The sequence below is a fragment of the Dermacentor variabilis genome, chromosome 6 (assembly GCF_050947875.1).
Source record: "Dermacentor variabilis isolate Ectoservices chromosome 6, ASM5094787v1, whole genome shotgun sequence".
In the NCBI taxonomy this organism is placed as follows: Eukaryota; Metazoa; Arthropoda; class Arachnida; order Ixodida; family Ixodidae; genus Dermacentor; species Dermacentor variabilis.
This window is the reverse complement of record NC_134573.1, coordinates 160,251,052-160,265,990: the sequence shown is the minus strand read 5'-3', so window position 1 is coordinate 160,265,990 and position 14,939 is coordinate 160,251,052. Positions and strand designations below refer to the sequence as shown.

The 14,939-nt window shown below is 42.1% G+C and overlaps 1 protein-coding gene across 1 annotated transcript in view; it reads right to left on the bottom strand.

The window, feature by feature from the left end:
• Positions 1–14,939, bottom strand: part of Dap160 (dynamin associated protein 160) — an 88,292-nt gene that overhangs the window by 56,262 nt on the left and 17,091 nt on the right. Inside the window, exons 14-22 of the mRNA XM_075696463.1 lie at positions 13,413–13,581; positions 12,454–12,566; positions 10,041–10,243; positions 9,067–9,217; positions 8,037–8,183; positions 7,340–7,398; positions 7,040–7,104; positions 6,151–6,338; positions 3,044–3,136 (exon numbers count right to left, since the gene is read on the bottom strand). Of these exons, the coding sequence (XP_075552578.1) occupies positions 3,044–3,136; positions 6,151–6,338; positions 7,040–7,104; positions 7,340–7,398; positions 8,037–8,183; positions 9,067–9,217; positions 10,041–10,243; positions 12,454–12,566; positions 13,413–13,581 (1,188 nt within the window). The remainder of the gene's footprint in view (positions 1–3,043; positions 3,137–6,150; positions 6,339–7,039; positions 7,105–7,339; positions 7,399–8,036; positions 8,184–9,066; positions 9,218–10,040; positions 10,244–12,453; positions 12,567–13,412; positions 13,582–14,939) is intronic.

Genomic DNA, 14,939 nt, shown 5'->3' with positions numbered 1-14,939 from the left:
AGTGCTGGCCAATTACTCAATACCGGCTTCGCCGCACTTTCTCTTTAAATTCAGCTTCCCCGCAACACACCTGTGCTATGCGGCAAAGCATAACGCATAACAAATGCGGTTTACGGCTTAATTTTCATGGGCAAAAAAAAAAAAAAGGCATGCATAGAATCGGGTAAATACCGTAATCGGACATTGTGAGTTGTCACTATTACTTGCAAATTTTCCTAGGGTAGGTCGAAAATAGGTGTTTCGACGGGAAATGACTGTTCAAATGCTCGCTGCCCCCTAAGCTCTGCCGAGAGAGTCGCTGCCAGTAAAGAAGTCGCTATTGAGTCACCATAGGGGTCAGGAATGTGCATGCTGAGTCGTCAAATTCTAATTATACGGCGAACGCCAATTTTAGGATCTAAATAACGAAAGTTTAGACTTATGTAAATGCAGGGGTGCCTACTAAGGCCTTTGATCCGAGATCGAATTGACCAAGCAATTAATTTAAGTGGAGTCAAATTAATGGAAGTCTACCGTATTAGGTTGTATTTGGCCACTACTTGGTTACTAAGGGAAACCAGGTTTAGTGGCAGCTTTTAAACTAGCAAGTGTTTGTGCGAATGCAATTTTTGAAAGCTCAACGGTGCCAATAAAGCTGTAATACTATATTAACAGACAAACTGCCCGAGTCTGCAGCGCTTTCTTCAAAGAAATCCCTCGCTTTTTGGCAGTCAACAAAGACTTCAGTATTTTCAAGGTTGACATCCATTATGCTAATAGGAAGCTTTAGCTCGGGCCCAACTTTGTCGCGACCTATTCAAGTACACGTAAAACGCAAAAGCATTTTCCTGAGATAACTGCTGGACCAATTTTAATGAAATATGTTGCATTTTAGAGAGAAAGTTAAATTCTAGTGACTGTTGCAAGTGGAATTTCAATTTATGGCCCGATTTTTGTTACAAAAATTTTCAAAAATTCGAAAGTATGAAATAAATGGAAGCATTAAGTTTACAAATTAATAGCTCTGCATCAAGAACAGCTATCGTGGTTCTGTAAATGGCATCCATTAGATCATTAAAAGTGGACAAATTCGATATGTCACTTTCTATCTTACGTTAATTTGTTACATTGTGTAGAAGGGTTTTGCAGAAGCTATATTTCCACATTACTAAAATTTCTTAGATTCAAGTGTAACACATCAATTTTGTTTGCTTTATATATACTACTAGATGCAACTCATTGAATTGTGGTATCATTTTTCACTGCTGAGTCACCAGAGTTATAAACTTGATAGTTTTGTTTTCTGAAAATGTTCAATTTTTGCCAATATTTAATAAGAAATTGACGACCTAAATGAGAAATGCGAAACTAACAGTCTCTAGATTTTAAGTTTTTCTTTTAAATGCAACAAGCTTTGCCAAATTTGGTGCAGTGGTTGCAGAGAAAAACTAATTCTCCTTTTACATGTATTTAGAGAGGAGCACCCGCATTAAAGCTTCCTCTTAAAGCCTGCAGCAAATACTGAATGCATTAAAATGCTGCAAGCCAATGTTAACAACCAAAGAACAAAAGAAACCAAACCAACACCTGAGGTAACTATGGTACAACCTCCCATCACTCGGCTGACTATCCATGAAACAGAGTGCAATCAGTTTATTAGCATCAGGAACAAATGAATAACACACAACATAGCTAACAAAACATCTCTACCTGACAGCTCTCAAGGTAAGTGCAGTATGACAATGACCAATGACAATCAAAACTAGAAGTCTCAGTTATAATGAACACCAGACACACAATAAATGCTAGTATGTCAGACAATTAGGTATAACTTGGAATCGCGGAAAATCAACAGTACCACAGAAGATTAGCATCAGAAACATTGAAAAAGAGAAACTATATTAAGACAGTGATTGGCAAAAAACAAAGATGGCGGTAACAACCAGCCTTATGAAGCACTAAATTGGCAACAATATAAAGTTGTGAAGAATAGCAGTTTCCAAAATATGCACTTTAAGGGCATGCAAAAGAAATACAGAAAAAGAAAAGAAACAGCCACACCATCCAACAAGAACTAAACCATTGCCAAAGCCTTAGGAATATTGAAACACAGGCAAAAAACCTGCTGCACAAAAACAGAAACAAGCAGAAATGGAGAACACCACAAGATTAGCACAAAAGTTTCTCAAAGGTTCGCTAGTACACTAGATACGTCAATATGAAAGGGAATGCTGGATTTGTACTCAACATTAACATTCTTGCGCTACAACCAAACAGACACTACCAGAGACATGGTTCAATACAGGAACTGCTTGGCAGACGTTGGCAATAGGCTCTTTCTGTAACCATAAAGCCAGCTTTCCTCAACAGCAAGATTGCCTATATAGTGGTGACAAATCTAACTGAAATGTGCACAGATGCATGCAGTTTGTGCATTTCATGTGCTAGAAGACACAGATGTGATTCCTGTATGAAGACACATGCCACAGCTAAGTTCTAGCTAGCATGTGCAGTTCACACCTTGTCTTCATTTGAATGACCGGTGCTGTTATTAATTAAAATAATATTTTTAAAATTAATTCAGCATGTCTGCAATTTGGCAAAGAGAAATTGCAAAGTAGGCAAAGATAATGTAGAGAAATCATTGCTTCTTCTCCACCATTCACTTTCATATTAGACCAACATGTACTGAATAGTCCAATTTTAAAGGGAACACCTAGCCTATAATAAAGCCAATAAAACTAACATTTCTTCACCTGTATCAGAACAAAGTGGCTGATATAACCAATGACATACATTTATAAAGAAAAAAGTTAGTCTGCTGGCCTTTATCCCATAAATCAGTGATAACCTATGGCAGGATACTCACTGCGTGTTCACTTGAAAAGTGGACCGTACTGTATATTAAAAGAACGCAACTGCCTTCCACAATGCATTTCCCATCAACACCAGAAGAGTTAAGCAATGCTCCAGCAAGCTGTAGTTGCGTGCAATGCGGTGCCGGCGCAGTGGTAGCAAGGGAACAGAATCAAGCAGCTGGGGCTCAAAAGACCAAAAGATCTACCTCCGCTCCAGTGAAGCCCAACTCTTCATTGGTCGGCAATGTGGAAGTTGCATTCAGAGGAATTTCCTCAGCAGCAGATGCTGCTTTCTCCTCCTTCAACGGAAAGGACAATAACAATGTCGGCCCATACCAGCAGGCACACACACCTCGTGGCAAGGCAAGCTGTCTTGCAAAACACTTCTGGTTAGAAAATCCCATATGCAAACTCATTTCTCTCATATCTAGCAAAGATTTCCTCGCTTGTAGGCAAGATGATATATAACTTCCCACTCATTATCTGTTCTTTTCTTTAAAGGTCGAAAATACCGGGTACGCAATTCTAGGAAATTGCAGCCTGACATGTTCTAATGCATAGCGTAAAGGAGTTGCTGATCGTGTTGGTACAAAAATTGCAACCAATTTACTGCTTGGCATAGAACTAGCTAGCAACCTTAAGAAATCATAAAAATCATGTCGTGTAAAGTCATGTTAAGAACAGGTTGCTCCGGGAACTAGTGTACTGTTAACTCTGCTCTGTCGCTCATGTTGTGCTCTGACGTTACGGTTGTTCACATGGTTGTTAGCACAGTTTACATTTATGCTGAAGGCTGCCTTACAAACCACAATTTGGTTCATATTAATCTGCCTAATTCCCATGTTTTCGCTTATGTTGGTTTGAATTGTATTATGTTTTGTAATCCATCCAAAACTATGTTGACAATTGGTCCTATTATTCTTGCTAGCGTTCCTGCATGGTTGTATACTGCTCAATAAACTGTCAAAGGTGAAAGCTTGATGCTCATGGTAAGCTTGTTCTTGAACATATACATGTCACTGCGAATTCATTTCATGAAACACACCATGACAAAAGAAAGATTCTATTTTTACCTGGTCTGTGACAATTTAAAACACCCTTCTTATTACACATTCCTGTCTAAGTGAGCCCCACAATTAATCCATCGAATCTGGCAAAGCTAGAAGCTGCAATGGTACAAGTTTCACCCTTTTGTGGCCATATGTAAGAACAGTCAAATGTAACTTCTTGCAAATAATAGAATGAAGGCACTAATCCGCAAGAAATTAGCATTTACCCACATGGGAACAGTCTTAAAGCATTTCTGCCAGCAAAAATGGTCTTGTTCTTATAACGCAATTGACTGGCTGTTGACTCTGCTCCTCATGTAAAGAGCATGTATTCAACTTAAAAATGCTGTAAGCACAATTTCTAGCCAATCCACACACTTATGACAGCTTCAATGAAATCGCACTTTGATTAAACTGGTAATAAATAAGTAGTATAGACAGTCAACATCAGACTTTTCAGACCCCCTAGAGATGGAAAAAATGACAGAAAATGAATACATGGCTTTAATCGCCTTCAAGTACTCGAATCGCCACAGCCACATGCTAAATAGCTCTAAGGATTGCCAGTACAATTATTATGAGTCTTGGTGATCGCACTGCAACAAGAGGCGGCAGATGCACGCGTCTTTATTTAAGGATTACATTTTATGTCACGTGACAGTGGCCCCTTTGTACTCTTGGTATGCTTCACCGCGATACACTGAAGCATGCTTGACCGTGTAGCACAGCTACATTGCCACAAAGCTGACTGTAGGAAATTAGAATTGTGCACCTTGGTGCTCGTAAAGTGAAATGAGACGGCGGATGCACGCGTGTATATTAAAGAACACATTTCATGCACCATGACAAAGTTCTCTTGATATGTTTCAGCGCCATACATTGCATATGCTTCATCACTTAACACTTATGTAGAGCGGCAAAGCCGACTTTCGTGAACCGGCATTTGCAACGCTTTAGACACGCCGTGCTTTCTGCACTTCGACCATCACCCTCGCCGATGACGAAGAGAGTCGGCGCCATTGCCGACGGGGGCGATTCCTCTGAATAAAAAAAAGTTGCAGTTTCGCCAGAAAGGCAATGCATCGATTGCGATTGCAAATTGGCAGACAGTCATACGAAGTAAGGACAGCAATTTTATCGGTTGTGTCAACTTGTAAACATTCGCTTGCTAACTTAACGAACAAGCATGGTGTCAGCACGCACAGCAAGCATGAACCCATCACACTCGATGACTGTGGACACTCACTGTCGAAATGTTGCCATGAGCAAGTGCGGGAGCAGCACCGAGTGAAATGACCTTTGTGCTGTGTATCGCTTCAACACAAACTCAGTGCCAAGAACAAAAGGATGCACAAAGTTACAAGCTGTTGACACCGCTAGACTTTGCCCCCAACGTAGATCGCTCTCAAGATATGGCCACACGACAGCACGCAGTCGCCACATATGCAGTTGCAGCCAAAGTAGAATGCCGCCCCCTACTTTCCCTTCCCGGTGCTTTGCAATGTTGGGTGCGCGACAGAAGACGGCGCGCTTCTTCCCCGCTCTCCTCCCTTTCGCGCGGACAATCATTGAGCCGCATCGTTGGCTCGCCTGACAGAGTGAAGAGTGCACCGAGTGCAGATAGCTTCGTGTGCAGGTGTTCTTGCCGCTTAGTTCGCGTTGAAGCAAAAGGCACCACGAAGGTCAATTCGCTTGCTCCTGCTACTGCACTTCCTCACGCCAGCGTTTTGACAGAGAGTGTCTGCAGTCATCGAGTGAGATGTGTTCATGTTTGCTTGTGTGCCCGTGACACCATGCTTGTCAATTTAGTTAGTAAGTGAATGTTTACAAGTTTATACGGCCGATAAAGCTACTATCCTTACTTTATATAGCTGTCTAATAATTTGGTATCACAATCGATGCTTCACCTTTAGGGAAAAACTCCGACTGTTTTTTTTAGCACGCTGCTGGCAACCGTGGACTCCTAATCGCGGAGGTCATGCCAAGGAGCCATGCATTTAGACTGATGTGTCATTTCTGGCAAGTGGTAATAGTGGTGTTGTTTTGTTGTTTTCCAGTTTCTATATAAACAAGAACTTTTGCAAGCCTTTCGTGATGCATCCGTTTGTATTGCAAATAAAATTTTGCACAGAGACTGCTCTATATATCTACACTATATCAAACTATAGTTTCGTGCAGTCCAAGATTTTGTTGCAGTTGGCCTTTATTAATGCATGCCGCACGTCAGTAGCGCCCTGCCACAAAAGAGCAAATCATTTTCCTACCTTGACTTCTGGTTCGTACAGGCGTACGTAGTTGCTAGGAAAGATTCCTGTCTGGCCAGCCAACGTCCCTGTCCACCATTCGCCTTCTTTCTTGCTGACACTGATCACATCACCAGCATTGAAGCTCAGGTCCCCTGGCTCTTGAGACTGGTATGCATACAGGGCAATGTACTTCTCCTCGGCTGCAACTGCAGGGGAAGAAAGCAATGGCTTAACGAACACGAACTGCCTGCATGAGGACCGCGCAGTCAATCATGGACGCATGTACAGGCTTCATCTGGCACTGCAGTAATAATTAAACTGAGGTTTTACATCCCAAAGCTGTACAAGGCTACCAAGGGCACCATAAAGGGTTCTGGATTAATTTTGACCGCCTGAGCTTGTCTAACGTGCACCTAAATCTAAGTATGCGAGTGCATTTGCATTTAAGCCCTTTCAAAGATAGGAAAGGAGGTTTCGTGAGAAAACACACCTAACAAGGCATCAGTGAGAAAGGTTTTAAGATCAACAGGTCACAGAAAGATTGAGGCGAAGCAAAATGTGCTCATCAAAAGGGGATACTAGCGTAGAAACACTGGCACATGATTGTCAGCTGCATATTGGAAGCAATTCATAAATTTTTCAAGCCTTGCCAGAAATGTCCGACAGCATTTTATAAATTTTCAGCAAACAGACACAAAGTGTGCATCAGTCTTAAATAGTACTTATATTCTGTCACTGTGCCTGACAACTTCACTAGGAGAAACTTCACAGGAAAGCCAGCCATAATTGCAGCAAAAGACCCATTATGTAATTTAGCTCACCTTGTATGCTGCTGATAACAACTACTGCTTCAAACTGTACCTGTGGGCTACCCACCATTACAGAAAAAAAGAAGGTAGAAACTAACCTGGGAAATCTGCTGGGGGTTCAGGAGGCACATCTCCAAATTCTTGTAAATCCGACACCTGGTTGCTGAAAAAATGATTATAACTTTAAGCCACACACACAACACACACACACACACACACACACACACACAACACACACAACACACACACAACACACACACAACACACACACACAGAAGCAAAGCTTGTCATGCAATCTGCTAAATGTGTTCATCATCATATAACAGCAAGACAGCCTCACTACCCCCAATTTCTTGCTAATGTTGATGCATGATCCAATTTATTTACAAGTCACTTACTTGAATGTCTTCACAGGGCCCGAGATGAGTCTGACGTAAGACTTTGGAAACCATCCAAGCTGAAAGGCGTAGAAAGAATGATAAAATAACTGTACAAACAAAAGAAAATCAAGCAACAGCTGTAATCGACTTCTGCAACACATTGCAGCACTGAGTTAGGCAGGGCTGTTGCACCAGAATGAAGAAACATTCATATGCCACTAAAAAATTTATGACGAGAAAGTCTGACATGTGCTAGCTGGTACAAAATTTTACTAGGTGCCATATATGGCCAGCTGCAAGTTTGAGCTTTCTTGCATTGCGTGTCTTAGGTTTTCTGCCTTTATGGCACCGTTCGTGTTTGCTAAAGGAAACATCTTGGAGTGTAGCTGTCACACTTTGTTGGCAGTGACAAATTTCCGTGCCAGTTCAAAACCACTGACCACATATCCCATATCACTTGTGTCAACAAGCTGAAATATCAGCTCTGTCAACTATTTCTAAGCAAATTACTATAAGTAAGACAAGACTACCAGCAAGGTTAGGTTAGGTTCAGTCAAATTATAGGTTACATATTTATTTCAGGGCCCACCCCTCTAGACCAATCAAACTGTGTGAAGCTGCTGTAGTAGCCACCACTATAATGTGTTGACGTAATCTGTAACCTAACATATCAGCCATCACGGAAACACCCTCTGTGGTAAAAACAGACACTTGCCTTCCCTTGGAATTCCCCGTACCACCACATGTCTTGCTGCTCTTTGACCGCAATGACATCACCTTTGTTGAAAGTGAGATGATTTTCCTTCTTCGCTCTCCACGGGAACAGAGCTTGTGCCTGCAAGCCCTGTGGAGCAGTTTCTCCCTGGAAATAAATATAATAGAGTTGAGAAGACCTGTTCATGAAGCCAGTCTTGTGGCTGCACACGCATCTCTTTGAGCATAATGGGGCATAGTATAAGCAAGGGACTGCGCATTGACAACTGCAGTATTATTAGAGGTACCCACGGATTGTCCTGCACCCAGAAAACTAGACAGCCTGTTTATGGTGTGGGGGACAACCACCTTGAAAGATTGCATCGACCATATTTCAAGATACACTGCCATACTTTTTGAACACTGTAATAAAACGTTCTCGGTCTGTAGACAGTGCTGCCATGAACATACAATTCAAATTATTATTCCACTGCATACAGCAGAGAAGCAAAAATCTCACATGAAATAATGCCTTTTCTCTTTCCTGCTACTTTCGAGGCTTCCTCTATTTTGATGCCATGAATGACAAAGCCCATAGACACCAGGCACTGTGCGACTGTTCATGACCAAAAGTCACTCCCAAGCAAAGCCTTGCTTGCGTATGCACAGCCCTCCAATCTTCTAGCAAGCGAGGAAACGGCAGTGGTTAACACATCCAGCCCATCCTGTCACCATTCCTTTGTTGCTCTCAGGCACTTTTATCAGATGCCAACCTTGAATGGTTATTATAAGTGCACCACAGAAAGAAAAAAAAAACTGAGGAAGCAGAAATGGGCAGGACATTTACCCAGCTAAGAGGGAAACGGGAAAAGTAAATGTGCCTCTCTTTATGTCTCCATTACTATTAAGTTTTCTTCAAAACTTTGTTGGGGTATATATTCATTCGAGGGCATTGCACTCGCTTCGGTGCGTTCTCAGTACCCCGGAGGAAAGGTGTTACAGGGCCCTAATTGAAGCACGTGGCCGCCACGAAGGGGTCTGCACCAGCTCACCTCGCCAGGCACAGGAGATGTGGTGTCCACACTGGGGGCCCCCCGGGGTAGCTGGGTAAAGCAGGAGTTCTCCGAGGGCTGCAGAACATCGGGCGCAGACACTTCGTCCAGTGCCGGCTCGCGACCATTCTCCGGGGCCTCGGAAATTCCTCTGCGGACAGAGTGAGAAACAACGCGTACATTACATTGCAGGAAAGCAGTGCCTACCATGTTTTGGCATGTGAACACAAGGTCAACGAGGTTACCTTCCGTGAAAGTATCACCACCCAAGGTGCTAGATCAATATCTCTACAAGGAAGGCATACCTAAGCGCAAGTGAATGCATAACACAAGCTGCATGTCTGTAAACAATGAGCCACAGAGCAAGCAAAGAGAGCAGACTACGCTGACACTTCGCTTCTTCTCTGCTCTCTACAAGGAAGGCATACCTATCAATATCTCTACAAGGAAGGCATACCTAAGCGCAAGTGAATGCATAACACAAGCTGCATGTCTGTAAACAATGAGCCACAGAGCAAGCAAAGAGAGCAGACTACGCTGACACTTTGCTTCTTCTCTGCTCTCTACAAGGAAGGCATACCTATCAATATCTCTACAAGGAAGGCATACCTAAGCGCAAGTGAATGCATAACACAAGCTGCATGTCTGTAAACAATGAGCCACAGAGCAAGCAAAGAGAGCAGACTACGCTGACACTTTGCTTCTTCTCTGCTCTATCAGCCGTTTGGACTATTGTTTGCAATGAACTTTTGAATACTTGGCCAGATGTACTAATACTGCCTACCAAGAAATGAATGCCAGCAGAAATTTTTCTGCTCGGGGTGAACGAGAGTAGTACACAACATTTTCATGTCCCACTCTGCAGCATGTCTGTACACTAAGTATCGTTCTCCCGATAAGGTCATTATTGCACACCAGCAACCTTTCTCTGAAAACAAAGCCCGCATGGAAAAACAGCGGCAAGCAAGGCTCACTCCAGGGTCATCTTCATCTCGGTTCCCACGATGTGCACAGTCTCAGCCGCGCCGGCTGCGGCAGCCACCTGGTTGTTGTCCACGGGAAAGCCACCAGTGGGCGAGGTGACCACCTTCTCGACGTAGGACTCCGGAAACCAGCCTGTCTTGCCCTGTAGCTCTCCCCCGAGCCAACCCGGTTCCCCGTGCTGGTTCTCCTGCACCTGGAACCAGAGACACGACAAAGCGCTATTTAACCAAGGTCCCAAGGCCATTTGCAAGTCTTAGTGCCCATTACAGCTGCAACATAGCACTCTCAATATTAAATAACATGCAGGCTTGTGCAAGCATGCAATATTCTATGACATTCAATTGAATGTTGTGCTATTCAGTTCGGTTCAAATTTTGGTATCAAGAGTTTTCAAAGTATTAGGAATGAACATATCCAAAAAAGAGTTTTCAAAGTATTAGGAATGAACATATCTAAATTTAAAAACACAATCGGCAGTTTCATTGAGAAAGCCACAACGCCATTAACATGTCTCACACAGACAAGTCAAAAACAAATTCGTTTACAGCTGCCAGACAATTTTTCGAACCTCCTTGATTATTACAACATACCTGCAGAACTGCCACCTTCTCTATTAAAATCAATGTGTGAGAGTGTCCAAATTTTCAGGCAATGTATGGTGTCTCGCTCGATTTTTCAGACATTCCCGCACGTTATGTTGGAAAAATGGTGTCTAAAGAATGCTGCTGTCATTTACGTTTTTCTCCGAACACACACTCTCTCTCTCTCCTCTTTTGTGATGCGTAGCAAGGTGGCTTCTCAGCTTTTCTGGAGTCATACTGAGCTGCAAATAGATCTGCACCAACTTGACACTAAATCATAACTTTGATCACCAACACCCGGTGAAGCAGTGGTAGTTAGGCCTAACTGTCACGGCAGTGCGATTGGAATGGGTGCGACGCGTTCCCTGCCAGCCGGCTCGGTAGTGGACAGCTACTTTAGTGAGCATGTCCACTAAGTTCCTCTGTGTGCTTACTAGATGGAGCGGCTTGTGTTTGAGTGTAGGCTTTAAGCACCTAGCTAAACTTGCACAACACAGCCTAAATTGCCAACGTTGTGAAGTCAAGGTTGCGTGCAATATTTGCACTTCATGGTATGAATTGTGACATCATGTGAAAAGCACTGACCATCATAAAATTACAAGTACACTGAACCTTGCATTCAATGAATTCTTGCACCAAGCAAAAGTCTAATTGAAATTTCTGTACTGCTTGCATTGCAAAAGATATTGATCAAGCTGCATTCTTGCAATAAATATCAGTCACAACCTTGCATTCAATGACTTCTTGCACCGAGCAAAAGTCTAACTGAAATTTCTGCACTGCTTGCATTGCAAGAGATGTTGATCAAGCTGAATTCTTGCAATAAATATCACTGCACTTTGAAAATAAAGTGCTCCTAAAGATGAAACTGCCTCCATCTATGCAAGTAAAGACCCCCCCCGACCCTCCCAACCGTTTTCTTTTTAACATTTTTCACTTTCTGGTGATAGTGTCAAAATTTTATGCAAATGCCACTATTCAAATTGTTTGCTTCATAATTATTTGGTACAACTATTAACTTCGAATTTGCTTTAAACCAAAAATGTATATTCACACAAGCCGAACAAAATGCAAGTGAAAGGCACCAGATACAGAGCACAAAAATTAAGATACAGTACACACAAGCTTAAATACCTATGAGATGGCAAGGATATTAAATACTTTTTAAACCCTGAGTATATGTTTTACAATACAAATGGTTGCTGTGTATCGGTAGAATTCACTTTTTAAGCGAACACGAAATTAGTATTTCAGGAACGATTAGAGCTTACTTTTGACATGAAGGCATCAGCAAAACTTTTACTATTATAGGCCCACCTAACAAGCCACATCAAGCACTTTTTTCTTATGAAGTTGATCATGCATTCATATTGATTTCATTTGAATACTAATTACTAACTAGTTGTTCTTATTAAGGGTGGACTATATTGCGCATCATGCACAAGAGCTAGTGTGCTGATATTAACTCTGCAACAGCTAAAGATGTGTCCCAAGTATCAAGCCAGGGTCATTGGGAGAATTTACTAGGGCGGTTTTTAACCTTCAACTATCTACAGCCACAAGCAAAAAATCTAGACATTATGGATGCCACGAAAAAAAAAAAAAAATTCGATGCAGCCTAGATATGCACACTGAAATCAAGCACTAGAGTCTATGTATGCCTGTTCTCCCAATGAAATGCATTGAGATAATTCCCCGTTTCATAGCTGTGCTACGAGGAATTAATTTTTTTTTTTTTTTTTGCCAACACTGCAGTCTTTAGACTTTTGCTCTTGAATGCATGTTAGAAATACTGCTACAAAATGACCCTTGTACTACTCACCATGATAATGTCTCCTGGCATTATCGAAAGCTCATCAGCGTTTCGTGCCTCAAATGCATATAGTGCTCTGTATTTTACAAGACCAGAGGAAGGCTCAGGCTGAGTGCTTTCACCTGAAACAGAAATGCAGGCCCAGTCATAAGACTTACAAATGGAAATCTATAAAACTGTAGAGCAAGAAATTCAGCAGGCACCATAGGAGGATGATAGTCAAAATCAAGCGAAATTTTCCCCGTAGACGTGCTGAGATATGCTGCTGGAAGCAGTTATTGGTTAGCTTCGTTGGCAAATGCAATGAGGCGTGTGGGTGCTGTGATGTCGCAGTGCCACCAGGATCAGCCCATGTTAAGAACCACGTCAAATTCTCCTGTGCCACAGCATTCTCCTGAATTCTGACGAAAAATGACCAGATTTTGCCCCGCTGTGCCCGTTACAAAAAACAATGTCGACAAATTTTAAGCATTAACATACAAAACGTCAACCAATTATTGAAAAAGTAAAAATTAACAGCATTGTAATAGGAAATGAAAGAAATATACACACAAAAGGGCCACAAAAAAAGTATGGATAGAAAATGAAAAGTGTTATGAACATCTCATCCTTGGCGGCTTTTATCATAAATGCAAGGATGAACCTAGCTCATCCATGGCACAGAAGGGGTTAAATCTCTTTGCGAGGACACACATCTTGCACTGGTAATATCAGAATTGGACCACCAAGCCACCGCCTTTGGTTGCACGTTTATGGGATCAATTCAGTTAACTCGGCCAGCCACCGACGCAAAATGGTGTTAAGAGCCAAAGAAAGCTTCATACTGAAACAGTGATAATTTAATTGTGACAAGTCGAGCATCCCACATGCACATTTAATGAAAGGCTGCTTATTGAAGGTATCTTCTGCGGCATCAGCAAGTGTAGCAGAAGGGCATCAGGCATCATGCGGGGCATTTGCTGGCATACCTGGCCATGAATCTGCAGATGCGAACTCCGAGTTGTCATTCCAGGCATCTAATGTTATGGAACTGCTCTTCTGCTTCTTTAGTGCAAGAACTTGCTGCTTCTTCTGAGTAAATTCTCTCATCAATGTCTCGTTCTGCTGAACAAGGTCTGCTAACCTATCTTTTAACTCCTGGAAAAGACGAGGCAATAATATTAGATATTGCAAGCAGCACCCCCTCATATTGCAGTCACACGCTCGCTTTCGATCGCCATTGAAACCAAATGCCTTTAAAATCCATGTGCCTGATTCGCTCCTTTTAAGCGAGCTTATGGACGGAAGCCAATGGGGCTCCCTGATTTCAATTATCTTTGACTTCAATGGTCATTGAAAGGGCATGTTTGATTGCAGTATAACACTGCTAAATGACGGCACTAGAAAAAGCAAGAGTGCTGCTCTTGTTGCACAGCCATTGTCAAAGGTTTTGAAACTGCCCTGTCAGTGACAATATCTGCTGCCAGGCTCTGTACTGAGGCTCCCATACCCTGTCTAGTGCTGTGAAGCCAAGGGGGAGGGTGGGCATCCCAGTTCCTCTCATAGTGAATTTGCATATCCCAATGGTGCAGAAGGGTGGACCGCTGGGCTAGTTTGTACTGCGGATTGTATTGCAGCATAATCAAAGGTCTGCCTGCTTTTCCTGTCCATGCTTCAAACAAACATTCATTTTATTAAGTGCTCGTCCTGTTTTAATCTCTATGTGTCCCGCTGCGCTTCATTCATTCATTCATTCATTCATTCATTCATTCATTCTCATACTCTCAGGACCCGAGGGTATTACAGAGAGGAGCTAACAATAAATTATTAATTGCAACTTTAAAGGCGACAGGGTCATCAATTGCAGTGACGGATGCGAGAAGATGGTTCTAGTCACTGCTTGTTTGCGGCAAAAAGGAGGCATGGCGAGTGTTAGTGCGACATAAAGGAATTTTAACCTTGAGTTTATAATAGATCTGTGAGGACAGATACTCTGAAAGGAGAAAAAGATTGTGTTGGGTTAGTGTAAAAAAAGATTATGATAGAGGTTTAAGCGGAAGCACTTGTGGCTTGACCGAAGTGTCGGTAGACCTAAATTAGCTTTCATTAAAGAAATGCTGGCGTAGCAAGAGTAATTAGAGAACACATATAAGGCAGCGTGATTCTGAATAAATTCAAGGGCGGTGATTTATGTGGTGCTAGACGAGTCCCAAATAGAGCAAGCTTATTCTAATTTTGATTTATCTAGATTTGCGTATAATTTAATTTTTAAATCAGAGGGAACGGAGGAAACATTTCAGCGTAGAAATCCAAGCATGCTATCAACTTTGTTAATTACATGTTCAACATGTATATTCCATGAGAGGCTGTGAGTTACATGCACGCCAAGAGAGCGGTAACTAGTAATGGGGGCTAAAGCAGAGTTATTAAGGGTATAAGCAAAGTTTTCATTCAATTTATTGTGATGCATTACTCTCATGACCTTACGGTTTTAAGTATTTAGCTTCATAAGCCAC